Here is a 24,933-nt window from a genome sequence, read left to right on the forward strand (position 1 = left end):
GTCCATGCGACAGTCACCTCCAGACTGGATTATTGTAACTCGCTCTACATGGGGCTGCCCTTGAGACTGACCCAGAAACTCCAGCGGGTGCAGAATGCCGCGGCGAGACTCCTTACGGGGTCCTCTCTGCAAGATCACATTCACCCGGTCCTATACCAGCTGCACTGGCTCCCGGTGGAGTACAGGATCTGATTTAAGGTGCTGGTTTTAACCTTTAAAGCCCTATGCGGCCTAGGACCCTTGTACCAACGGGACCGCCTCTCCTGGTATGTCCCACGGAGGACCTTACAGTCTTCAAACAAAAACATCTTGGAGGTCCCAGGCCACAGAGAGGTTAGGCTGGCCTCAACCAGAGCCAGGGCTTTTTCAGCCGTGGCCCCGATCTGGTGGAACGCTCTGTCACAAGAGACTAGGGCCCTGCGGGACTTGACATCTTTCCGCAGGGCCTGCAAGACAGAGCTGTTCCACCAGGCCTTGGGCCAAGGCACAGTCTGACCCCCTCCTTCTGTAATCCTCACAGAACTCTAGCCCAATGGTTGCCATTAACCTGATTTGAACTGTTTTTATAATGAAATGATTTTAGAATGTTGTATCATTTTACTGTTGTTAGCCGCTCTGAGCCCGGCTTCGGCTGAGGAGGGTGGGATATAAATTTTTTATTATTATTATTATTATTATTATTATTATTATTATTATCATCATCATCATCATCATATGTGGTGGTCTTGTAGTAAGGTTAAAGCTCACTGGGAAATGATATACAGTGGACTCTCAGGTTGTGAATGTGATCCGTGCAGGATGTACGTTCATAACCCGCAGCATCCGCAACCCGCAGCGGCACGTCTGTGCACGTCCTCAGAGTCAGCCCATTCTTCAGCCAACTGACATAGGAGAGACAAACCCTGCCATTGGTGGTGGGAGAGTGGAATGCCTAGGGTCCCAGGTCCCTTCGTTGCCCCACCATAAAACATTTTAGGGGACTGGTGCCTCCCAATTTTTTTGCCATTCAAATAGTGTGTGTTTTGCGTCTTGTGATCAATTATGTGGGGCGGAGCTTACCTCCTTCCCTCCCTCCCCCCATTTTATTCCAGTTGGCGCCCCAGCCTGAGACTTTTTGTCCAGGTGCAGTTCTGTGTTTCAAAGCTGCGTACTCGAGCGCCCCGTTTTTCCTTTTTGCCCTGGGGGTCTCCCTGCAAAAACCCGCTCTGTCAACCTGAAGAGCAACAAATGGGGTATTCCGCGGCCATTTGCTCCGATTCCACTTTAAAGAGTGAGTTTTTGCGAGGAAAGCTCCCTAGCTTAAAAACAAGAGAGCGCAGAGACACAGCTTTCGGGTGCTTAGTGTGCCTGGAAACGGCAGAGGAAAAGTGACTGCGGATAAGCCCTTTGTGAGTCTTTCATGGAATGAGGGCCTTTCAGATTTTAAAAAAAACCAGGTACTCCGAACCAGGAAAATGCATCCCACAGGGCTGAGTCTCCACCTAGGTCCCCCTCACAGCATCTTCCTAGCCCCTCTTCCCCACCATCATCATGGGTCTCTTTCGATTTAAAGGTTTAAAAGCAGCAAATAAAACTTCTGGGGGTTTCCCTCTGCACTGGTAGATTTGCTGTGCAAGGGAGACCCCTAGAGAAGAGCTGAAGAAAGTCCAACTAACTCCAATCCTCACCTCCTAGGAAAAGTCCCTTGCTTTTTCCTGTAGGACTAATTGCAGTCGTTAACAGTCATCAACAGGTTTACCACACTCTTGCAGGAATTTATGTATAGGTTGGGGGGGTTGCCCCTCCAGCGGATATCATGCACATGCAGCCCACTGCCAAAACCAGCACAATCACTTTTGTGACTTTTGTGACTTGTCCCCACAAAACACTTCATCACAGTTTCTTCCTATCTATTCAAAGGGCCTCTGCTGCATGATACCAAATGTAAGAATTCACTGATCAATGGATCTCTGTACTGGCTCACTGGGAAAACTTCAGAAATTCATATAGACATGTGAGCTCAGCTCCTCAGCAGCCCCTCTGCCTGAGTGATAATCCCTGGTATCCTGATACCTGAGTGCCAGACAGGTAGCCATGCCAGAAATAACAAACCCAGATGAAGACAAAAGGGTGGGATGAACTTGGAAATGTAAAGATCCATTTTGTTACACTTGATGGGTGTTTGGTGGAGGGCAAGGGGAACCATGGGGCAGGGTCCAGGATGCTCAGATTACTGCCACCAGACCTCCCCTTTTATGATGTAACAGTGATGTAGTTTGGGGGGGGTGTAACATGGGGATTAGCAGCTAATAAAGGTTTGGGGGCTCTTTTGTTCCAGGCTTCCATCCTGTTTCACCTGGTGGCAGGTGGGAGTCCTGTTGCGACAGTCTTCAATCAAGACCAAGCCTACTGGCTGCTGTTTTGCTCTGGTCTTCCTGGCTGGTGTCCTTGGTTTTTTCCAAGGGAACCCTCAGATTTCTCCATTAAGAATACCCATTGACTCAACCACCCATCTCCTACTACCCTCCTGATAAAAACCCCACCTCACCCTCCCACTATATATATGGGTCTGGTGACTTCTGTTTCAGTGTATCTGAAGAAGTGTGCATGCACACAAAAGCTTAGACCCAGAACAAACTTGGTCTCTAAGGTGCTACTGGCCAATTTTTTAATATATACTTTTATTTCTCCTAGGAGTCAGGCAGTGCTAGAGAGTCCTTCTCGACTCTGGGTCCCCAAATGTCGTTGGACTACAACTCCCATCATCCCTGACCGCTGGTCCTGCTAACTAGAGATGTCGGGAGTTGTCAGTAGGGGTTGCCATATTTCCCAAAGTGAAAATCAAGGGGGGGGACCCGCCCTGCTTGCCATAATACTGAGTTACCCCAGACATTTTGCTGCAGTGGACATGTTCGGGAAAACCCGGATATATGGCAGCGCTGGTTGTAATTCAACAACAGCAGGAGACCCAAGGTTGGATGCTGCAGCAAAAAGTGCCCTGGCTCAGTGGCTTTGAGTATCTGCTCTGCATACAGAAAGTCCTGGGTTTGAATCCCAGTGACATCTCCAAGAAGGGCTGGGAATGTCCCCTGTCTGATATATAATGAACTAAAAAAAATGTTTAAAATACCGTATTTTTTGCACCATAGGACGCACTTTTTCCCTCCTAAAAAGCAAGGGAAAATGTGTGTGCGTCCTATGGAGCGAATGCAGGGGGGAGGCAGGCGGGAAAAGCCCCCAAGAGCCGCAAACAAGCTTCGTGCGCTCTTGCGGGCTTTTCCCCAGGAGGGAGAAGGGACTGACTGGCCGCATCAGTCCCTTCTCCCACCTCCCAAAAAAGCCAGGAGAAGCCGCGATCTCTTTAAAGGAGTTGCGCGGCTTCTGCCAGTTTTGCGGGAGGTGGGTGAATTCCCCCACTTCCCGGAGAAGCCAGGAGAAGCCGCGATCTCTTTAAAGGGGTTGCGTGGTTTTGCGGGCTTTTGGAAGAGGTGAGGGAATCCCCCCACCTCCCAGGAAAGCCAGGAAAGCCCTGTGCAGCGTCTCCCGGCAAGGAGAGGCTGCATGGGGCTAAAGGGGAAGCTCGCTGCCTTGGCTTGTGCCATAGCCGCGCGCAACCCCTCCGGCAGGGAGAGGTTGTGCGCAGCCTGTACGCTGCTCTTTGGGGCTGGGGGGGATTTTTTTTTCTTTCTTGATTTCCCCCCCTAAAAACTGACTGGGTGCACCCTATGGTCCGGTGCGCCCTATGGTGCGAAAAATACGGTAATTTTTTCTTTAAAAAAACCCCGAAGCCTTCCTTTTAGGAATTTTAGGTGCCAAAATCCCAAGGGAGCAGTAAAGTCTATTTATGTACGCGACCACGGCTGCACGATTGCTATTAGCCCAGAGATGGAAAGACGATAAGGTCCCTGCCAGACAAGAATGGCAGAGAAAGTTGATGGATTATGCCAAAATAAGCAGATATGACCAGAAGAACCAGAAATCAGGAAGACCAAATTTTTAATAAGGAATGGGGAAATTTATAATCTATCTTAAAAAAAATTGTAAACAGTTAAAATCGTTAGTGGGATTGGAATGTCACTTGTAATTTCATGGTGAACTTTGGACGCAATGGAGATGTAATAATAATTATAATTTATTATTTATACCCCACCCATCTGGCTGGGTTTCCCCAGCCACTCTGGGTGGCTTCCAACAAAGTATTAAAATACAGTAGTCTGTTAAACATTAAAAGCTTCCCTAAACAGGGCTGCCTTCAGATGTCTTCTAAACAATAATAATAAAATAATAATAATAGTAATAAAAGACTTGATTATAAAAGATGCAGGAGGAAATGATTAACAATAGGATCCACAAAGGGGAGGAAGGAAGTCCAGAGATTCTTTTACCGTATTTTTCGCTCCATAGGGCGCACCGGACCATAGGGCGCACCTAGTTTTTAGGGGGGGGGGATAAAGGGGGGGATTATTTTTCCCCTAGCCCCCAGAACAGGGCTAGGAGCGGTGGCAAGATTGCACGCAACCTTGCCGATGCTCCCGGAGCTTGAGGGGCTGGGGACAGAGCTTCCCCCGACCACAGCCCCCAGCCCCCAAAACTGGCTGCTATTCGCAAGCCTTTGGAGCCCGGCGGGAACTCCCACCGCGCTCCGAAGGCTTGCGGATAGCTGCCTGAAGCCTGGAGAGCGAGAGGGGTCGTACCGACCCCTCTCACTCTCCAGGCTTCAGCGAAAGCCTGCATTCGCCCCATAGGACGCACACACATTTCCCCTTCATTTTTGGAGGGGAAAAAGTGTGTCCCGTAGAGCGAAAAATACGGTATATTGTATGTTGATATGTTATTGGAAAATTTTAATTTGAAAAACCCCAAAAAATAAATTTACCAAAAAGAAAAAAGAGAAGAGAAGAAAGGGAATGTTCTGTATGAAATCCTTGAGAGCCATTGCTTGCTGTCTGTCAGTGCTGACGTTGTCCAGCAACCAAGAGAGGTTTTTTAAACAGAGGTTGTGTGGCCGCCTGTCGTGGGTGATCTGGTTGAGATTCCTGCATCGCAAGGGGTTGGCCTAAATGGCCTTTGGGGTCCCTTCCAACTCTACCATTCTATGATTCTATAATAATAATAATAATAATAATTTATGATTTGTACCCCACCCATCTGGCTGGGTTTCCCCAGCCACTCTGGGCGGCTTCCAACAAAGATTAAAAATACATTAAAATGTCACCCATTAAAAACTTTCCTAAACAGGGCTGCCTTCAGATGTCTTCTAAATGTCAGGTAGTTGTTTATCTCTTTGACATCTGGTGGGAGGGCATTCCACATGGAGGGCGCCACCACCAAGAAGGCCCTCTGCCTGGTTCCCTGTAACCTCATTTATTGCAGTGAGGGAACTGCCAGAAGGCCCTCAGCGCTGGACCTCAGCGTCCGGGCAGAATGATGGGGGTGGAAATGCTCCTTCAGGTATACTGGGCCAAGGCTGTTTAAGGCTTTCAAGGTCAGCACCAACACTTTGAATTGTGCTCGGAAATGTACTGGGAGCCAATGTAGGTCTTTCAAGACCGGTGTTATGTGGTCTCGGCAGCCGCTCCCAGTCCCCAAGTCTGGCTGCCACATGCTGGATTAGTTGTAGTTTCTGGGTCACCTTCAAAGGTAGCCCCACGTAGAGTGCATTGCAGTAGTCCAAGCGGGAGATAACCAGAGCATGCACCACTCTGGTGAGGCAGTTCGCTTGGCTTGGCATGCTCTCCCTTTTCTTGCACCCACAACCTCACCCCCCCCCAAAAAAAGGTGTACCTTCTTCACAGCTTCTCTCTGCGCCAGGTCCCTCCTGCGAAGCCTCACCCATCTCCTGCGCCGGTTCGTGTGGTACATTTTCTCTGCCGGCACCCAGGACTTCGGCCTGTGGTCTGGCGGGATGGTCAAGCCGTATTCCCACCCTTGGAGACAAGACAGATAAGGGATTCAAAAAAGAAAAAAAAATGGAGCTGCATGCCTGAAGAATTAAAAAAGATGCCCAGAATATCTATAGGGGGGAAACCCAAGAATTCTTGCTGAGCATAGTTGGAAAGGAGGTACCACAAGATAGGAGAAAACTATTCCTATATGCAATCGCAGCAGCCAGAATACTCCTTGCAAACAACTGGAAAGGAAATCACATACCTACAAAAGAGGATTGGTTAATTAAACTAACAGAGTTTATAGAATTGGCAAAATTCACTGCGGTAATAAGATATCAAACACACCAGAAATTAAGGGCGCAATGGTTATGGTTTGAAGAATATGTGAACAAACACTGCTGTAAAGATAACATGCTGATATGTTTAGACTAAGCTTGTAAGGTGACTTGATGTTATACCAGAGCAGTACTATAAAAGAAGTAATTACAGCGATAAATGATATGCAATGTAAATAAGAACTTAAATGACTCAAAGATGACGAGTGCTGGAGGACGGGAGTCAAACGGGTGTGGTACGTCATCCTTTTTTCTTTCTCACCCTTTCCCTTTACTCTCTTCGGTTTTCGGGGTTAATGTGTGTACCTTGTTTGTTTGTTTGTTTGTTTGTTTGTTTGTAAATATGCTTAAATAAAAAATGTAAACATTTAAATTTTTTATTTAAAAAAAGACATAAATGGGGGCATGGAAGTGGCCAGAAGGAACACCTGACCTCTTAAGCGGGCAAAGGGGACCGTTTCGCACTTGGCAATCCCATGGAGCGAAAACACAGGGGCAGTATCTTGGAAAAAGGGATCCAACCGGTCAGATTTCAAAAGGTTTAGCGTGTGGAACTGCACTTGGAACATCTGCACCGGCCAAAGCCCACCAGATGAGTCTGCTGACTTGAGGACAACCAAACCCCAGGAAGATTGAATGTCCAAGAGGAGGTTTTGCCCACCAAGGGACGATTGCCATGGAGGACAGAAGAAAGGACATTTAAAGGAAATAGGGATCCCCCCCCTCCAAAATACCTCTCTCATCGACTGCTCTGTTGAGATCTGTGTCCCATTCCACGTCTTCCCATTTCCATCCCAACGGACATTCAATCTCATCCTTAGACAGGACTTTCTCCCCGTTCTGGAAAAGAAGAGAGGGAGCCCGTGAAACCCAGTCTTTTTCCAAAGGGTGGCGATTGTGGAAATCTCCCCTAAACCAACATGTGGGATGTGAAACACAGGAGCAGTCAAGTACAACTTTCCTAGAGTGAACATGTTTACACATGGGGAGGAATGTTTCTCCAGCCAGCAGGTAAACTTCCTGTTTCCTTCTGGGCTGGAACAGACTTCCTCTGCATGTGACTAGAGGTGGGCGTGGCCTCACCTTCGCAGGTAACGACAACAGCACAGGGCAGAGCAGCCATCTCTCTCTGTGTGACTACATGCATCGAAGAAGCAACATCTGCTTAGCCATAGATGCTCTCTTGGCCTCCAGACAAGAGAGGACAAAGGGACTGTCTTCTTATGAGATAGTTTCTAGGTATATGTTACTTTTCTGAGATAAGTCTGCCTTCTGGGATCCTATTGTGAACAGAATGATGTGTGAGTAAACTCTTTTTATACTTTTATAGAAGACTGTGTCGTGTCTTATCTTTTATGAGGGAATAAGGGGAAAATACCAGAACAGTTATTATAGAGCCTTTAGCGAGCCTGAGCAAACGCATCCGCTGCAAGTTTAAAAGAGGGAATGTTACTCTGCTAAATTGTGAACTTGTTAGCACAAGCTGGAAAAGGATATAATCAAAACCATATATCCTCTCCTGCATCCCTGAACATTCCCACACAACGGAGCCAGTTTCTACGGAAGAATCCCAAGAGGGGGTTTCTCACCACGTCGGTGTAGGCCTCCGCCATGTGGATCCACTGACCGCCCGGAAGGCGCACTTGATTCTCGAAGACTTCCTCCACAAAGCTCATGTGCCCAGCATCCACATCGTACAGCAGCCTGTGTTGGGTGGGATGGAGAGACGGCGGGGAGTGGTAAGTATCATTGTTTCGTTGTGCATTGACACCAAAAATAGCTCCATATGTGTATTGCTAGCGGGGTACCATTGGAAAATTCCACTGGCGCTAAGCAAGAGCAGCAGAGGGCCGAACAGCTGATAATTCTTAAACTATCGTATCTCAAGGGCCATTGAGCAGAAGAGGGAACAAGCTTGTTTTCTCCTGCTCCGGAGCGTAAGACTCGAACCCATGGCTTCAAACAACAAGAAAAGAGATTCCGACTCAACATCAAGAAGAACTTTAAGAGCTCTTCGACAACGGAACAGTCTCCCTTGCTAGGGCAGATTTGAGGGTAAACCATACGCGGAACGAGTCTGCCCCTGCAGCTTGATGGAGGTAGAAACTGTCTCTCATGCCTTGTTACGCTGCCGTTTCTACGGGGATAAACGCTTGGTATTTATTACCCCTGCTATGCAAAAATCTCCAGATGAATCCAAACTTCAATGTCTAAAATCCCTGGTAGAGGACAAGGATCCTGAGATCACGTTAAGGGTAGCCAAATTCTGTGCATTTGCCATAAAACTTAGGGAACAAGCTGTGCTATCATAACAATTAAGGTTTTAAATGATAATTTTAGGTTATACGTTAGTGACTAAGTTTTAATTTATATATATATTTAACTGTTGCTATATCTGTATTGTCCCTGTTATACCTAATGGCAAATTCAAATGTATCCCTATCGTGTTTTATGACTTCCTTGATATTGTATGTGGGCTGGAACTGGTCTGTGACCGAAATAATAAAATTCATTCAGCCTCGCCTTCCTTGGAGATTTTTAAGCCATCTGTCAGGGATGCATTAGCTGAGATTCCTGCATTGTGGGGGGGTGGACTAGATGAGCCTCGGGGGTCCCTTCCAACTAAAAAGGTAAAGGTAAAGGTACCCCTGCCCGTACGGGCCAGTCTTGACAGACTCTGGGGTTGTGCGCCCATCTCACTTAAGAGGCCAGGGGCCAGCGCTGTCCGGAGACACTTCCGGGTCACATGGCCAGCATGACATCGCTGCTCTGGCGAGCCAGAGCCGCACACGGAAACGCCGTTTACCTTCCCGCTGGTAAGCGGTCCCTATTTATCTACTTGCACCCAGAGGTGCTTTCGAACTGCTAGGTTGGCAGGCGCTGGGACCGAGCAGCGGGAGCGCACCCCGCCGCAGGGATTCGAACCGCCGACCTTTCGATCGGCAAGCCCTAGGTGCTGAGGCTTTAACCCACAGCGCCACCTGCGTCCCTGCGCCACCTGCGTCCCTGCGCCACCTGCGTCCCTTCCAACTAGACAACCTGCGCCACCTGCGTCCCTTCCAACTAGACAACCCCAATTCTTTGTACTCACGTCTTCTCAGGGCTGACGAACCAGTCTCCAGCCCAGGCCCAGCCAGTGGAGGGTCTGAAGCTGTCCTTTGGCAGCTTAATCTTCCCGGTGACATCTGAGTACTTGGGGTAGGTCAGGCCGGTGGTACCCCAGTTCCCCACCAAGGCCAGCTTGGTCTGGTTTTCATACTGAGACGGGAAAGAGAAAGGAGAAAGGGGGAATGTTTTAATGGAGAAGAAGCAAGGGAAAGGGTGAGGCAATCCCCAAAGAGGACAGACCCTGACACACACATCCCTGACACACACACACACACACACACACACACACACAGGAAACCCTGTGAAACACTGGCGTTATTGCAAGAGGAAGATGTCTAAGCTGATAGAAAATGTGCCTTTGTGTCATTGAGTTGCCCTTAGATGCTGTGTATCATAGGAGAGGAATGCATTTGCTTCACTGGCCAAAAAGCTTTACTTTTGTATGTTTCACTGTTCAAAAACTCCTGAAAGGATAATAATAATAATAATAATAATAATAATAATAATAATAAATGTCAGGTAGTTGTTTATCTCTTTGACATCTGATGGGAGGGCATTCCACAGGACGGACGCCACTACCGAGAAGGCCCTCTGCCTGGTTCCCTGTAACCCCACTTCTCGCAGGTAGGGAACTGCCAGAAGGCCCTCAGCGCTGGACCTCAGTGTCCAGGCATAATGATGAGGGTGGAGACGCTCCTTCAGGCATACTGAGCCGAGGCCGTTTAGGGCCATCCCATTCAGTTCCCTGTGATTTACATGCAGGTAAGTGTCTGCAACAATCTTCCCCAAAACACGTCCGGGTGATTCCATGTATTTTATGCATTTGCCTGTCTGAAGGTACAAGTCAAGGAAACATGGACTTGCCCTTATCGAGGGATACAAAGACACCCTTGTAATCCTGAGGACTAAAAGCGTAATTCTCCATTTCAGCTGAAGGGCTACAAGCGGAGAGGGGACTAAAGATCTCCTTTGAAAACAAGCCGCGTGGATGCACAAACAGAAGGACATTTTAATTAGGTGCAAATAAAAATGAGTTTTGGGTGCAAAGGTTTTTTAAAGGTAAAAACAAAAAAAACCAAATGCCCTTCATACCAGTGGTAACAAGAAGTATTCAACAGTGGAAAGGGAAGGGAGTGGGCTCTCCCCTTCTTGGAAGTTTTTAAGCAGAGGCCAGACAGCTATCGCTCAAGGGTTCCTCAGCTGTGATTCCAGACCCTCCAACATTTCTCCAATGAAAATAGGGACATCCAGTCCTTATTATCATCATTATTATTATTATTATTATTATTATTACCTTGCCCATCTGACTGGGTTGCCCAGTCAGCTTTCAACATATATAAAAACATAATAAAACTATAAAGCCACTTCCACCCTGCAGAGGAGGTGGAGGTGCGGGCTTCACGGCTCAGCCCCCGTGCGATTGGGGGAATCCCCGGCCACGTCACCTCCTGGCCAGCCAATCGGCTGGCTCTGGGGGCGTGGCCTGCCCTATTTAAGGCAGGTGCGGCTGGGGATCTCCCACTTTTGCTACCCACCAGCTGTTCCTGCTTTCCCCACCCTCCCGCCCTTTAAGGTTTTCATTCCTTGACCTTGCTATGGACCTTGGTTGGTCGCCATTGAGGGGCCTGGTAGGAATTTTTCAACATGGCAAATTGGCACCAGCCACTTGGTTTTCGCCTACTTCGTAGCAAATCGCCACAACTTTCTGGGTATTGGTGGTTAGGCATTGGTATTGCTCTGTAGTTGGAACAGGGGAGGAAGCACCATCACCTGCCCCACACATTGAAGGGTAGTCCGATAAAGGATTTCAGGGGCCCTGTCCAAAGCCTATGGGGGTGAGGGCCCAAGGCACGCCCCCGAGCGGTGACCCCAGGGGAGTTCCTAGTTGATGTGCATCAGCAGGACTCCCCCTACTGGTGGTTAACCCTTTCCGGTCTTCAAGCAGACGGGCTAGAGTCAGATATAGTCGGTTAGGACCAATGCCTAAGCCAATACCGCTCATCACCTGTAACCAATAAAGTTGTGGCCTTATGTGTTTTTATTTCCACGGGGGGGGGGGCTCGCCACGCAAAGGGCTGCCTTCAGGTGTCTTGTAAAGGTTGTCTAGTTCCTTATCTCTTTGGCTCGGGGGTCGCACGACTCCAGACCCTCCAACATTTCTCTGATGAATATAGGGATGTACTAAGGAAAAGCAGGACATTCCAGAATCAAATCAGAAACCAGGATGGCTTCTGTAAATCCAGGGCCGTCCCTGGAAAATAGGGGTGCTTGGAGGGTTTGTGATTCCCTTCCAGCTCTGCCATTCTATGACTCCACGCAGTCCAAGCCTAGCTCAACCCAAAGAGGATTTGGCTCACCGTTTCAGCGAAGACCGAGAGCCTCCCCTCGGCTGACTTGTTGAATTCCTTCTCGTCCACAGCCAGCCCCAGCCACAGTTGCACCCGGATCTGGGCCGGGATCCTGGGCCCCATTACCTCTCCTTGAGGACACTGAGACAAAACCGAGAAGAAGCCGTCAAAATCCAGCATCCCTCTGCCTTCCAGGTGACGGCTGGATCACAGCTCTTGCCAAAAGCTCCACTCCGCCCCCCACAACAAGTCTCATCCCATCCCTATTTTGGGGTGTCAAGGAACAGCCACTCTGCCTTTGTAAGAACCCAATCATTTCGTTTGGTGGTGCCTAAACTTGGGAACTCCCTGCTGGTTGATATCTACAGAGGTACTCTTTGGGGCACCAGCTGTGAAAGAGGAGAGTGCAAAATATGGTCTGAAGCTCAACATCAAAAAAACAAAGATCATGGCCACTGGGCCCATCACCTCCTGGCAAATAGAAGGGGAAGAAATGGAGGCAGTGAGAGATTTTGCTTTCTTGGGCTCCATGATCACTGCAGATGGTGACAGCAGCCATGAAATTAAGAGACACCTGCTTCTTGAGAGAAAAGCAAAGACAAACCTAGACAGCATCCTAAAAAGCAGAGACATCACCTTGCCAACAAAGGTCCGAATTATGGTGCTGGAGGAGACTCTTGAGAGTCCCATGGACTGCAAGAAGATCAAACCTATCCATTCTTAAGGAAATTAGCCCTGAGTGCTCACTGGAAGGACAGATCCTGAAGCTGAGGCTCCAAGACTTTGGCCACCTCAGGAGAAGAGAAGACTCCCTGGAAAAGACCCTGATGTTGGGAAAGATGGAGGGCGCAAAGAGAAGGGGACGACAGAGGACGAGATGGTGGGACAGTGTTCTTGAAGCTACGAACATGAGTTTGACCAAACTGTGGGAGGCAGTGGAAGACAGGAGGGCCTGGTGCGTTCTGGTCCATGGGGTCATGAAGAGTTGGACACGACTAAACGACTAAACAACAACAACAAGTGTATTTATCCCAACCATTTTACAGTTTTCTCTCTTTGCAAAACCGCATCGAGGTCGTTTCTGCAATCCGGCGCCCTAAACATTTCACAAAAGGAATTGATTTTCTTTTCTTTTTCTTTAAAGACATTTTGGCGCCGACGGAGCCTACCTTCAAGAAAATGGTCTGGAGCTTCCCGCAGTTTTTGCCGCAGCAACTGGCCCCGCTCCGGGAAAAGAGGACCTCGTGGGCTGGCACCCGGGCGTAAGCTACGCGCCGGTCGCCCTGCAGCATCCAGATGACCACGTCCGGCAGGCTGTTCTGAGGCTGGAAGAGAGGTTTGGGGGCAAAGCTTTTTGGGCAAGATCACGAAAAAGGCATTTTTAAGCTATTTTTATGGGGAAATGGCAAAAAAATGGCACTCACACGGGCTGCCATACACCCGGAATTTCCCAGACATTTCCTCGATTTTCACCCAGACACTGCTGTCAACCACAGTATTCCAGATATGTCCGAGAAAATCGAATAATGTATGGCAACCCTACTCATGAGAAAATCCAGGTGGAAAAGAGGGCGACTACATTCTGCATGGACTGGTTGCAGGGCAACATGTGCAAATGGCTTTAGATACCTATTGAGTCCATAAATTACTATATAGCATATATTCAACACAAAAAACAGCGACAATTTGTTGTTGACAAAGGACAGCTGGACATATAAAAGGCCCCATTACCTTCAGTAGCTTAGGGCCTCATCAAACCTCAATCCGGCCCTGCCCAGATGTTTAGAAAACTGGTTTCAACTATCCAAAAGTTATTTTAACTTTTCGAAAGCCTTCGATTATTGTTGACCATTCCTCTTGTTTTATCTTTTTCGCAAACCACTTTGAGGGTTCTTTTTATAGAAGCAAGTGATGTGCAAACTTTACAAAATGAACGAATGCGGGGCAAGGCCCTCACCTCCTCCGCCATGGATTTCAGCCTGGAGAGCCAGTCTTCTGCCTGGTCCAGCACCTTCTGCAAGTCAGAGTCTTCATGCTTCAACCTCAGAGCTGCCTCAACAATCTGGTTGAGATTGGTGCTGCGGAAGCGATACAGGAACTTGTCTAGGTGGGTGCTAGTTGGCTTCTGGGTGACGTCCACCAGCGGCTGGCTGTGGAGGGCAAAGAGCAGGAGGGAATCACCCCAAGGGTTTGCCGAGAAGGACCTCCCAATGCAAGGCTGACCCCAGAGAGGACATGTTAAGGATAACAGTTTAATTGCATACTAAAATGCAGAGTTTCTATATGTGCTTAAAACACCTAGCAAAAAGAAGTACAAAAGCAAACATCGGGAAATGGGGGGCAGGAAGTGAAGAAGAAAATTGTGTATATGATGATAAATGTTTGGGAATATTTTTGGAGATCTAATAAAAATGATAGATCTATAAAGAGAATGCCAGCATGTGCATTGTTGAAAGGTTTGACATTGGAAAATTCCCCTGAGGTATACGAAAACTCACTGGGTGTTTAGCAGGCTAATAATTAACTCAATAACTCAAAGTAATTTGGACGGATTTGTAAAAATTTGAAAACTAATAAAAATATATTAAAAAATAAAAATAATTAACTGTTAGCGTTTTCTGCTAGTTTACATGTGAGTGTTTAACCTTAGATCATACGATCAAGGTATTCTATTGCAAATCTCCATTTTGAAGGGAGTTGTCTTGGTCTTTTATTCCTGGGCAAAGTCAAAGAAGGATGTGCTAATGATGCCTCTTGAGGAGAAACAGCCTCAGGCTGGAATGCAGGCAGATGGAGGCTGTAAGGAAAGAGACTTTTGACTGTTTAGAATTATATTATATATCTAAAGAAGATGCTGAGCATGGAAGATGCAAAGCATGGAATCATTTGGGTGTACCATTGATTTGGTTTTGTACCTGTTTGGGTGAAGTTTTAGTTAGTAAATCTTTGCATCATATTTCTGGGTCTGGACAATTTGTATTTCCAAAAGGAGTCCATTTTTATGCACCCAATTGCTTGAAACTGTGCAATATTAATATTTGCAATAGGTTGGTGCTCCTCCCTGCCATAGCTCTGTAGCAGAACATCTGCCTTGCAAGCACAAGGTTCCAGGTTCAATTGCCAGCATCTCGGGGGTTAATTTATCTTGCTTTTAGTGCTGAGATACTTATTATTCTGAATTGCATTGTGATGTTTTTATCATATAAGCTGGAAACTTTCAGAAGCTTTGCTTGGAAAGGTGGGCTACAAGCATCTTGAGTCAGCATTTCTTTTTGAAAAGCAGAATCGGTTTCCTGAACAAATCTGAAATCTTTCCACCCTTCATGCCTCTATCTGATACCTTCCTTTCTTTGCCCTCCATTGGAAATGCACTTTGCATGCGCCTAAAGACACCCTTTCCTTTACCACAAAATTTGGAGAAGCGTGAGTTTCAAAGGACAGTTCTATTCCCATCAACTTCTTGGGTTCGAGAAGGTAAACACAACAAAGGCATTGGAACTGGATCAGTCCAAAGGGACCCATCTAACCTAGCATCCTGTTCAGATGTCCGTCAGAAACCCCAGCCCTGCTCCCAAGTAAATGTGCATGGGCTCATTGTCTTTAAAAAAATAAATAATTGAACCTACGGCGCCTGGTATTCCCAGTTGGCTCCTATCCAAGTACTAACCAACCCTAACTCTGATTAGCTTCCAAGAAATATTCAGATTGATAAGGCCACAGGTTCTTTTTTCAAATTAAATTCTTTCAACATATAACAACATGATACAGATTTTTAAAAATGAAATATCCCACCCTAACCCGGAAGCTGGCGTTCAGGTGATATAGGTCCAATTAAAGCCAAAGGACTTCTTATCCCAGACTATAGGTAAAGGTAAAGGGACCCCTGACCATTAGGTCCAGTCGCAGATGACTCTGGGGTTGCAGCACTCATCTCGTTTTATTGGCCAAGGGAGCCGGCGTGCAGCTTCCGGGTCATGTGACCAGCATGACTAAGCTGCTTCTGGCGAACCAGAGCAGTGCATGGAAATGCCGTTTACCTTCCCGCCGGAGCGGTACCTATTTATCTACTTGCACTTTGACGTGCTTTCGAACTGCTAGGTTTGCAGGAGCTGGGACCGAGCAACGGGAGCTCACCCCGTCGCAGGGATTTGAACCGCCGACCTTCTGATCGGCAAGTCCTAGGCTCTGTGGTTTAACCCACAGTGCCACCCGCGTCCCAGACTATGCTTTGCATCAAAGGCAACAAACAGTTTAAGTTTTATAAAATGAGGGGGGTCCTCTGTTTTCAGCTTCATCCGTAATAGAGTTCTGCCATTCCGTTGCAAAGGAGCCTTTGGGCTTCGAGCCTCATGCCAATTTTATTTCAGGCTTTAATCCCCCCCCCCCCAAGTGCTGTCTGCCTCTTGCAACAATTTGTCAAGGAATCACCCTCTGCGTTCTTCCAGGATCTCCTGGCTCTGAGCTGCAAGAAGAGAAGAACTTAGCAGAGGTTTGAGCTGAAAGTGAAGACCGTCTCCCGTGAAAAGATGGAAAGGAGCCAACTCTGGACACTGAGACATCTTTTGTCCAGTAATTGCCTGTTATTTGGACCAAAACTACCCTGCATTGAGCAACCGCCGCCATCCCCGCTGTTGCCATCGACACGACATCATTTCCGCTTCTCCCAGGACAGCTGCTGTGGCTCAGTGATTTATTCCAAGCGGAAGCAACAGACCACAGGGCAGGGGGAGAGAGAGGGAGGCCAGGAGCCCAGCCTGCATAAAACGCCGGCTTGGCAGCTTCACCAGCGATATCTCTCCCCGGTTTCATTGAGTTTTTCTTGGAAGGAGGCTTCGCTCCGGGAAAGCAAAGTCCCGGGAATTGACCCAGGTCACGTATGACACACGCGCAGCAGACCCGGGGGTGTCTTGGGCCGTTTGCAAACAAGCACGTCTTCTTATAGGGGGGAGAAGCATCAGCGAGGGGGGCAAAGAGAGAGAGAGAGAGAGCAAGAGAAACTCCTTCTGGGGGGCTCAGGAAAAAACACCAGGAGCTAGGAAGATGCAGTGACACCCATCCAGCATATCGAACAGTTTGTTCCTGGAGCGTTTCCAGCTGTGCCATTTGGACTTTGCCAGCGGCTCCCAGTTAGCTTTTGCCTAACCCAGGGTTTGGGGACACGGGTGGCACTGTGGGTTAAACCACAGAGCCTAGGACTTGCCGATCAGAAGGTCAGCGGTTCGAATCCCCGCAACGGGGTAAGCTCCCGTTGTTCGGTCCCTGCTCCTGCCAACCTAGCAGTTCGAAAGCACGTCAAAGTGCAAGTAGATAAACAGGTACCGCTCCGGCAGGAAGGTAAATGGCGTTTCCGTGCGCTGCTCTGGTTCGCCAGAAGCGGCTTAGTCATGCTGGCCACATGACCCGGAAGCTGTATGCCTGCTCCCTCAGCCAATAAAGCGAGATGAGCGCTGCAACCCCAGAGTCAGCCACGACTGGCAGCGGTGTAGCGTGGGTTGACAGCACCCGGGGCAAGGCAAGTAATTTGCGCCCCCTAACCCGGGGCAAGGCAAGTAATTTGCGCCCCCTAACCCGGGGCAAGGCAAGTAATTTGCCCCCCTAACCCCTAACCTGCCGCCGCTGCCAGCTTCTTCTTGCTGCTGCCTGGGCTGGGGTATTTACGGTAAGGTAGCCACGGCGGCAGCGGCAGGTCCGTGTCAGGTGATCTGAGGCGAGTTGCAGTTGGCGCTGCCGCCCAAACGACGCCGCTTGCCCGGAGGAGGAGGGCAGAGAGGCGAGGAAAATGCAACATGGCCCAGCAGCTGCAGTGGCGGCGGCGGCAGCGGGGCTGTGAGGAGGGGCTGCCTGGCGCACACTCCGTGGCTCTGACGCGCGGGAACCGCGGCAAGCGCTGTGAGCCGCTGCCTGCCGGACACCTTCAGCCCGGACGCGCGCACAGCTTGTCGGTTCCGCGAGACATGGGGCTCTGCTACAGCCTGCGCCCGAGGCTCTTCGGCAACTCCGGAGGTGGCGAGCGTGCCCCTCCAGATGTTGTGCCCGGTGCGGCCGGCCCCCCCTGCACCCCCCTACGCTACGCCACTGACGACTGGACCCAATGGTCGGGGGTCCCTATACCTTTACTTTAACCCAGGGTTTAGCAACCTTTTTCAGCCATGGGCCAGTCCACCATCCCTCAGGCCATGTGGTGGGCTGGACTATATTTGGGGGGGGGGATGAGCGAATTCCTATGCCCCACAAATAACCCAGAGATGCATTTTAAATAAAAGGACACATTCTACTCATGTAAAAACACACTGATTCCCGGACCATCCATGGGCCAGATTGAGAAGGCAATTGGGCCGCATTCGGCCCCCGGGCCTTAGGCTTGCATGGACCAAAGCCTGCTTCACCCTTGTTAAATTTTTCAGGCAATGCAAGATGCCTTTCGTTGCAAGAGACCAGCACACAAATGTGCACCCAAGAACCAAGGACTCTTTGCAGGGAGAGGGGGGTATTTTGTAAGGCACACCGCCTCTTCAAAGTGGAAACGACCACAATCCTGGCAGGTCCTTATGGTTTTTCTTGCAAACCTGTCGAGAACAGGCCATAGATGCCCAGTTAGCAGACCCTCCAAGAGCCCCTATTTTCCAGGGGAAATTAAAGATTTAAAGAAGCCATTCTGGTTTCTGATTTGATCCTTCATTTCTTTAGGACGTCCCTATTTTCATGGGAGAAATGTTGGAACGTATGGAGTTATGTGACCCCCGAGTCATCTGTGGGGGTGCCTCAGACTTCTGTCCTCTCCCCCATGCTTTTCAACATCTACATTCAGCCGCTGGGAAAGATCATCGGGGGGGGTTGGGTTGGGTGTCCATCAATATACGGGTGATACCCAGCTCTACCTCTCTTTGAAATCAGAACCAGTGAAGGCGGTGAAGGTCCTGTGTGAGTGTCTGGAGGCGGCTGGAGGATGGATGGTGGCTAACAGATTGAGGTTGAATCCTGACAAGACAGAAGTACTGTTTTTGGGGGACAGGAGGAGGGTGGGTATGGGGGAATCCCTGGTCCTGAATGGGGTCACTGTGCCCCTGAAGGACGAGGTGTGCAGCCTGGGAGTCATTTTGGACTCACAGCTGTCCATGGAGGCACAGGTCAAATCTGTGTCCAGGGCAGCTGTTTACCAGCTCCATCTGGTGCGCAGGCTGAGACCCTACCTGCCCGTGGACTGCCTCGCCAGAGTGGTGCATGCTCTAGTTATCTCTCGCTTGGACTACTGCAATGTGCTCTATGTGGGGCTACCTTTGAAGGCGACCCAGAAACCGCAACTAATCCAGAATGCAGCAGCTAGACTGGTGACTGGGAGCGGCTGCTGAGGCTACATAACACCAGTCCTGAAAAACCTACATTGGCTTCCAGTATGTTTCCGAACACAATTCAAAGTGTTGGTGCTGACCTTTAAAGCCCTAAACAGCTTTAAAGTATACCTGAAGGAGCGTCTCCACCCCCATCGTTCTGCCCGGACACTGAGGTCCAGCTCCAAGGTTTCCTCACTGCGAGAAACCAAGTTACAGGGAACCAGGCAGAGGGCCTTATCGGCTGTGGCACCCGCCCTGTGGAACACCCTCCCACCAGATGTCAAAGAGAACAACAACTACCAGACTTTTAGAAGACATCTGAAGGCAGCCCTGTTTAGGGAAGCTTTTAATGTTTAACAGAGCACTGTATTTTAATACTCTGTTGGGAGCCGTCCAGGGTAGCTGGGGGAGACCCAGCCAGATGGGCGAGGTATAAATAATAAATTCTATTCTATTCTATTCTATTCTGAAGGCAACCCTGTATAGAAAAGTGTTTTTTAAAAAAAAACATGTTGAATGTTTTATTATGTTTTTCTATATGTTGGAAGCAGCCCAGAGCGGCTGGGGCAATCCAGTCAGATGGGTGGGGTATAAAAAGTACAATTATCATTATGCGACGGGATGTCCCTATTTTCATGGGAGAAATGTTGGAGGGTAGGGAATTATCTGAGCCTGAGCCGTCTGAAGGCAATCCTGTAGAGGGAAGCTTTAAAAAAATATGTTTTATTATGTTTATATATATTTTGGAAGCTGACCAGAGTGGCTGGGGAAACCCAGTCAGAGGGGAGGGGTATAAAAAGTAAAATTATCATTCTGCAGTAGGACGTTCCTGTTTTCCTGGGAGAAATGTTGGAGGGTATGAGTTAGGAACCAGTCGTGAGGCCGTGAACTGGAGGCGGCTGTCTGCCCCCCCCCCCCAGTTGAGGGTCTGCCCCGAAACACAATGAGGCCCATTCAGGTAGGCAGCCCACCAAGTGGAAATTTACGACCTGCCTCAAGTATCGCTTTTTCGAATCCGTGCCTTGGCTCGGCCGATGCTCCCAGCCAGAAGGAGGGCATTCTTTGCTGCCAGGGACCCCCTCCAACCCAAACAACCCGGCTCGTAACAACCCCACTGAAAGAGGCTGCCGGCCCCCACAGACCCCTACCTGCAGTCCGCGATGACCTCATCGATCAGCCGAGTGACAAGGGTGTCCAGGTCGCCCACGGAGCACTTGGCTTTGATGGCCAGCTGGACCAGCGCCAAGTTCTCTTCCTACATTGGGGAGAAGGAGGGAGAAAAAACCACACCGCTGGAGTCACACGTGCACACAGACCACTAGGTAAGACTGCCAGCTTGTGGGTGCGCAAGCGGGGGGGGCTGTGTTGCAGGAATTAATGTATAGGTTGGGGGGTTGCCCCTCCAGCAGATATCATACACATGCAGCCCACTACCAAAATTAGCACAATCACTTTTGTGACTTGTCCCCACAAAACACTTCATCACAGTTTCTTCCTATCTATTCAAAGAGCCTCTGCTGCACGATACCAAACGTAAGAATTCACTGATCAATGGATCTCTGTACTGGCTCACCGGGAAAACTTCGGAAATTCCTATAGACATGTGAGCTCAGCTACCCAGCAGCCCCTCTGCCTGAGTGATAATTCCTGGCATCCTGATACCTAAGGGCCAGACAGGTAGCCATTCCACAAATAGCAAACCCAGATGAAGACAAAAGGGTGTGATGAACTTGGCTGGGAAACAGGGAAATGTAAAGATCTCTTTTGTTACACTTGATGGGTGTTTGGTGGAGGACAAGGGGAACCATGGGGCAGGGTCCAGGATGCTCAGATTACTGCCACCAGACCTCCCCTTTCATGATGTAACCGTGATGTATTAGTGATGTAGTTTGGGGGGGGGTGTAACATGGGGATTAGCAGCTAATAAAAGTTTGGGGGCTCTTTTGTTCGGGGCTTCCATCTTGTTCCACCTGGTGGCAGGTGGGAGTCCTGTCGCGACCGTCTTCAATGAAGAGCAAGCCTACTGGCTGCTGTTTTGCTCTGTTATTCCTGACTGGTCTCCTTGTTTGTTTGTTTTTGTCCAAGGGAGCCCTCAAATTTCTCCGTTAACAGCTGGAAGTGCCTTTGAGCGGCTGCGGCTGCTTCACCAGCTATGGCCGTTCCTGGACACGGAGAGGTTTGCCACAGCAGCTCATGCGCTGGTTGTTTCAAGTCTGGGTTACCGCAGTGCGCTCCATTTGGGGCTCCCCTGGCACTGCAGCAAGGGCAGGATACTGCAGCCCAATTGCTGACAGGAGGGAGACGTTGGCAGCATCTCACTCCTATGCTCAGAGGGGGCACTGCTTGGCAAACTCAGACCCTCCAAAGGGTCCCTGTTTTCCAGGGACGTCCCTGATTTAGAGAAGTTTCTGATTTGATTCCGGAATGTCCCACTTTTCCTTAAAGGTAAAGGGACCCCTGACGGTTAGGTCCAGTCGTGGCCGACTCTGGGGTTGCATCGCTCATCTCGCTTTATTGGCTGAGGGAGCCGGCGTACAGCTTCCGGGTCGTGTTAATGGGAGACGTTTACGGTACTCACCAGCCGGTCCGCGGCGCCACAGAGGCGGTTCTGCACGTCGGTCCTGTGGCTGATGTCTTCCCAGTAGGAGGAAAGGACCACCACCGGTTTCACGTTGCCCCACGGCAGGTAGTAATACTGACAGCCTACAGGGATGGAAAACACCAAAAAGCCCCCAGCCAGTGAGACAAGGAGATGGAGACACAGATATATCTGACTTTCTGCCAGATCAGGCCAATGGCCCATCTAGTCCACACCCTCCAACATTTCTGCAATGAAAATAGGGATGTCCTCTTCCGTGATAATAATCTTACTATTGATACCCCGCCCATCTGACTCTGGGCAGCTTGCAACATACATTAAAATATAATAAAAGGTTAAACATTTGAGGAAAAAACCCTATCCAGGGTTGCCTTCCGATGTCTTTTGAAGGTTGTATAGCTTGGGGGTCCTTGGCTTGGGGGGGTTACATAACCACATCCCCTCCAGCACTTCTCCAATGAAAATAGGGATTTCCTAAGGAAAAGCAGGACATTCTGGGGTCAGATCAGAAACCGGGACGGCTTCTGTAAATCCCGGACTGTCCCTGGAAAATTGAGACCCTTGGAGGGTCTGCAGCTTCCTCTTCTCCCAGGGGCCAGGCAGATATCCTAATGAGAAACCAGCAAGCGGGATTCGAACACAAGAGCGACACTCTCCCCCTCCTGCAGTTTCTAGAAAGTGGGATTCGGAAACACTGAGGCCTCTGACTGCGGAGGGCAGAGCAGAGCCATCTCGGCTAGGAGCCATCGATAGCTCTCTTCTCCATGAATTTGCCCAATCCTCTTTTAAAGCCGTCCAAGATGGTGTGCACTTCCAGTGGGAGGGAGTTCCGCAGGTTAATGACAGCTAAAGAATCCCTGGCACTGTTTGACAGCAGAGCAGCCTCCCTCGAAGGTGGCGGACTCTTCCTACTTGATGGAAAGGTTGGGTGGCCGCCTCTCTGGGACCATTGTGCTGTGGGGCCTGCATTGCAGTGGGTTGGACTAGATGACCCTCAGGGAACCCTTCCAACTGCACAATTGTGCGATTCTATAAAACCTGATTGTTCCCTGCAGCAGGACCTGCCCTTTGGAACTCCCTGCCACTTGATCCCAAGCAGGTGCCTTCACTGCCCGCTTTTTGGCGCCTGCTAAAAGCATTCTTGCTTAGACAAGACAAGCCAGATTGTAGGAGTTTTTAATCTGTTTTAGTCTGTTCTGTTTAGTCCTTACCGTCAAACACGGCCCGGCTGTACTGGGTGGTGGAGGCCAAAGGGAGGCAGGTGCTGTCAAACTTGTTGCCATAGTTGCCCACGCTGACCTCAAACTGGATGGCATCGTCCACATTCTGCAACATGGTGGCCGAATAGAAGGCGGCAAAGAGAGAGTATTTCCTCCGGCGAAGGTACTTCTGCCATGCGGGGAAGAGGAAGGAGACAGGCGGCATGGATCGGGCCCGCCAGACTCCCAGAAGACCCAGAAGTCGGGGCGTGGCAGTGCGGTGCAGTGGTTAGAGTGCTGGGCATGGAACCCGGAAGAGCGGGGTTCAAATTCCCACTCGGGGGGCTGGCCGCTAACTTCCTCTCAGCCTAACCCTACCTTGCAGGGTTGTTGGTGTAAGGATACAAAAAGCACTTGCGGAGACAAAAGCACTTTTTCATTTTATTATTATTAGAAATGTAGAGCTGGAAGGCCTCCGCAAGGACCATATGATTACTATTAATTATCAATAAATCAAACTTAGGAGTCACTTTTCCAAATTTTGCAAAACTCTCTTGTCCTCCAAATCTCATGCCGCGATCGACCTGCTGGTCTTTCATAGCCAGAAATTGGCCACCAGAAGCAGCGTCTGGGTGCAAATTGTCAAAATGTCTGGGGAAATGCAACCCCTGTTTGGGGTGATTCCCCTTAAAAATGGCTCCAAAACCTCAAATTTTTTTCGAGATTTTTTTTCGAGATTTTCAACAACTTTGGGCAAAAAACTTCGGTCTTTCCCTTGTGTTGGGATTCTGCTCCGAGCGCCCGGCCCACCAGCCTCAGGAGGGACCTCTCGGTGATTCTTTCTTCTTCTTCCTTTTTTTAAACTTTTATTGATAAATGCAGTACTTACAAACACAAACCAGAACACTAAACAAACATATTATACATAGATACATACACCTCTCAACTTACCGTATTTTTCGCTCTATAAGACGCACTTTTTCCCCTCCTAAAAAGTAAGGGGAAATGTGTGTGCGTCTTATGGAGCGAATGCAGACTGCACGGCTATCCCAGAAGCCAGAACAGCGAGAGGGGTTGCTGCACAGCGCTCCCTCTTGCTGTTCTAGCTTCTAGCTTAGCCCCTCAGTCCCTTCCCCCACCTCACAGAAAAGCCCACAAGAGCCGCGCACCCTTTAAAGAGCCGCGCGGGGCGTGTGTGCAGATCTTGGGGGCTTTGACGGGTTGCCCTTCTCCCGCCTCGGGGGAAAGCCTGCAAGCACCGCACACACGCTCCACGCGGCTCGTGAAACGGAGCGCTGAGCAGAGCCTGGGATGCATACAGGCTCTGCTCAGCGCTCCCTTGAAAGAATATTTTTTTCTTGCATTCCCCCTCTTATGGTCAGGTGCGTCTTATGTCAGGTGCGTCTTATGGAACGAAAAATACGGTATATTACAAAAAAAAGAAAACAGAGTATGTTTGTTTTCTCTGGGTGATTCTTCCATCCTTCAAGACGCAGAAGGAACTTCTGAGTTTTTTTCCTGATGAACAGAAGTGGGTCAGACCAGAAGAATATATTTTAAAACACAACTGAAAGAATATTTTTTTAAAAAAAAACACAGATAGACAGACAGACAGACACAGAGAGAGAGAGAGAGAGAGAGAGAGAGAGAGAGAGAGAGAGTGCACAGGAGTTTGCAAGGTGGACAGCAGGGAATGGCAGCTCTTTGACATCTCTGGGAGGACCTGGCCTTGTGTCCGAAAGGGAAGGGGGTCTTACCTCCACCAGCAGAATGTCATCAGGAGGGATGTCCCCGACCTTCTGCTCCACGTGGTTCACCAACTTGGTCTCCAGCTCCACCAGCAACCGGCCGCGATAAGCCACCCCTTCTCCCTGGGGGGTGGAGGAGAAGAGATCTAGCCAAGTCCTCCAACATTTCTCCCATGGAACGAGGGACATCCCATTGCATCATGATAATTTCCCCATTTATAGCCCCCCGCACATCTCATTGGGTTCCCCCAGCTGCTCTGGACAGCTTCCAACATATAGAAAAACATAATACAACATTAACTTCCCTATACAAGGCTGCCTTCAGACGGCTCGGGGGTCGGATATCTCCATCACTTCTCCCATGAAAATAGGGGTTTCCAAAAAGTGGCCCTCCGAAT

At 49.2% G+C, this 24,933-nt stretch overlaps 1 protein-coding gene across 8 annotated transcripts in view; it reads right to left on the reverse strand.

The window, feature by feature from the left end:
- Nucleotides 1-24,933, reverse strand: part of DYSF (dysferlin) — a 195,657-nt gene that overhangs the window by 112,723 nt on the left and 58,001 nt on the right. For all 8 annotated transcript variants that reach the window (XM_079990669.1, XM_079990666.1, XM_079990664.1 and 5 more), the window contains 11 exons: nt 24,545-24,658; nt 22,800-22,977; nt 21,568-21,692; nt 20,138-20,244; nt 13,616-13,808; nt 12,828-12,983; nt 11,668-11,799; nt 9,294-9,460; nt 7,792-7,906; nt 6,937-7,042; nt 5,764-5,906 (listed from right to left, as the gene is read on the reverse strand). In XM_079990669.1, coding sequence (XP_079846795.1) covers nt 5,764-5,906; nt 6,937-7,042; nt 7,792-7,906; nt 9,294-9,460; nt 11,668-11,799; nt 12,828-12,983; nt 13,616-13,808; nt 20,138-20,244; nt 21,568-21,692; nt 22,800-22,977; nt 24,545-24,658 — 1,536 coding nt within the window. The remainder of the gene's footprint in view (nt 1-5,763; nt 5,907-6,936; nt 7,043-7,791; nt 7,907-9,293; nt 9,461-11,667; nt 11,800-12,827; nt 12,984-13,615; nt 13,809-20,137; nt 20,245-21,567; nt 21,693-22,799; nt 22,978-24,544; nt 24,659-24,933) is intronic.

The sequence above is a fragment of the Podarcis cretensis genome, assembly GCF_951804945.1.
Source record: "Podarcis cretensis genome assembly, chromosome: 9".
NCBI lineage: Eukaryota > Metazoa > Chordata > Lepidosauria > Squamata > Lacertidae > Podarcis > Podarcis cretensis.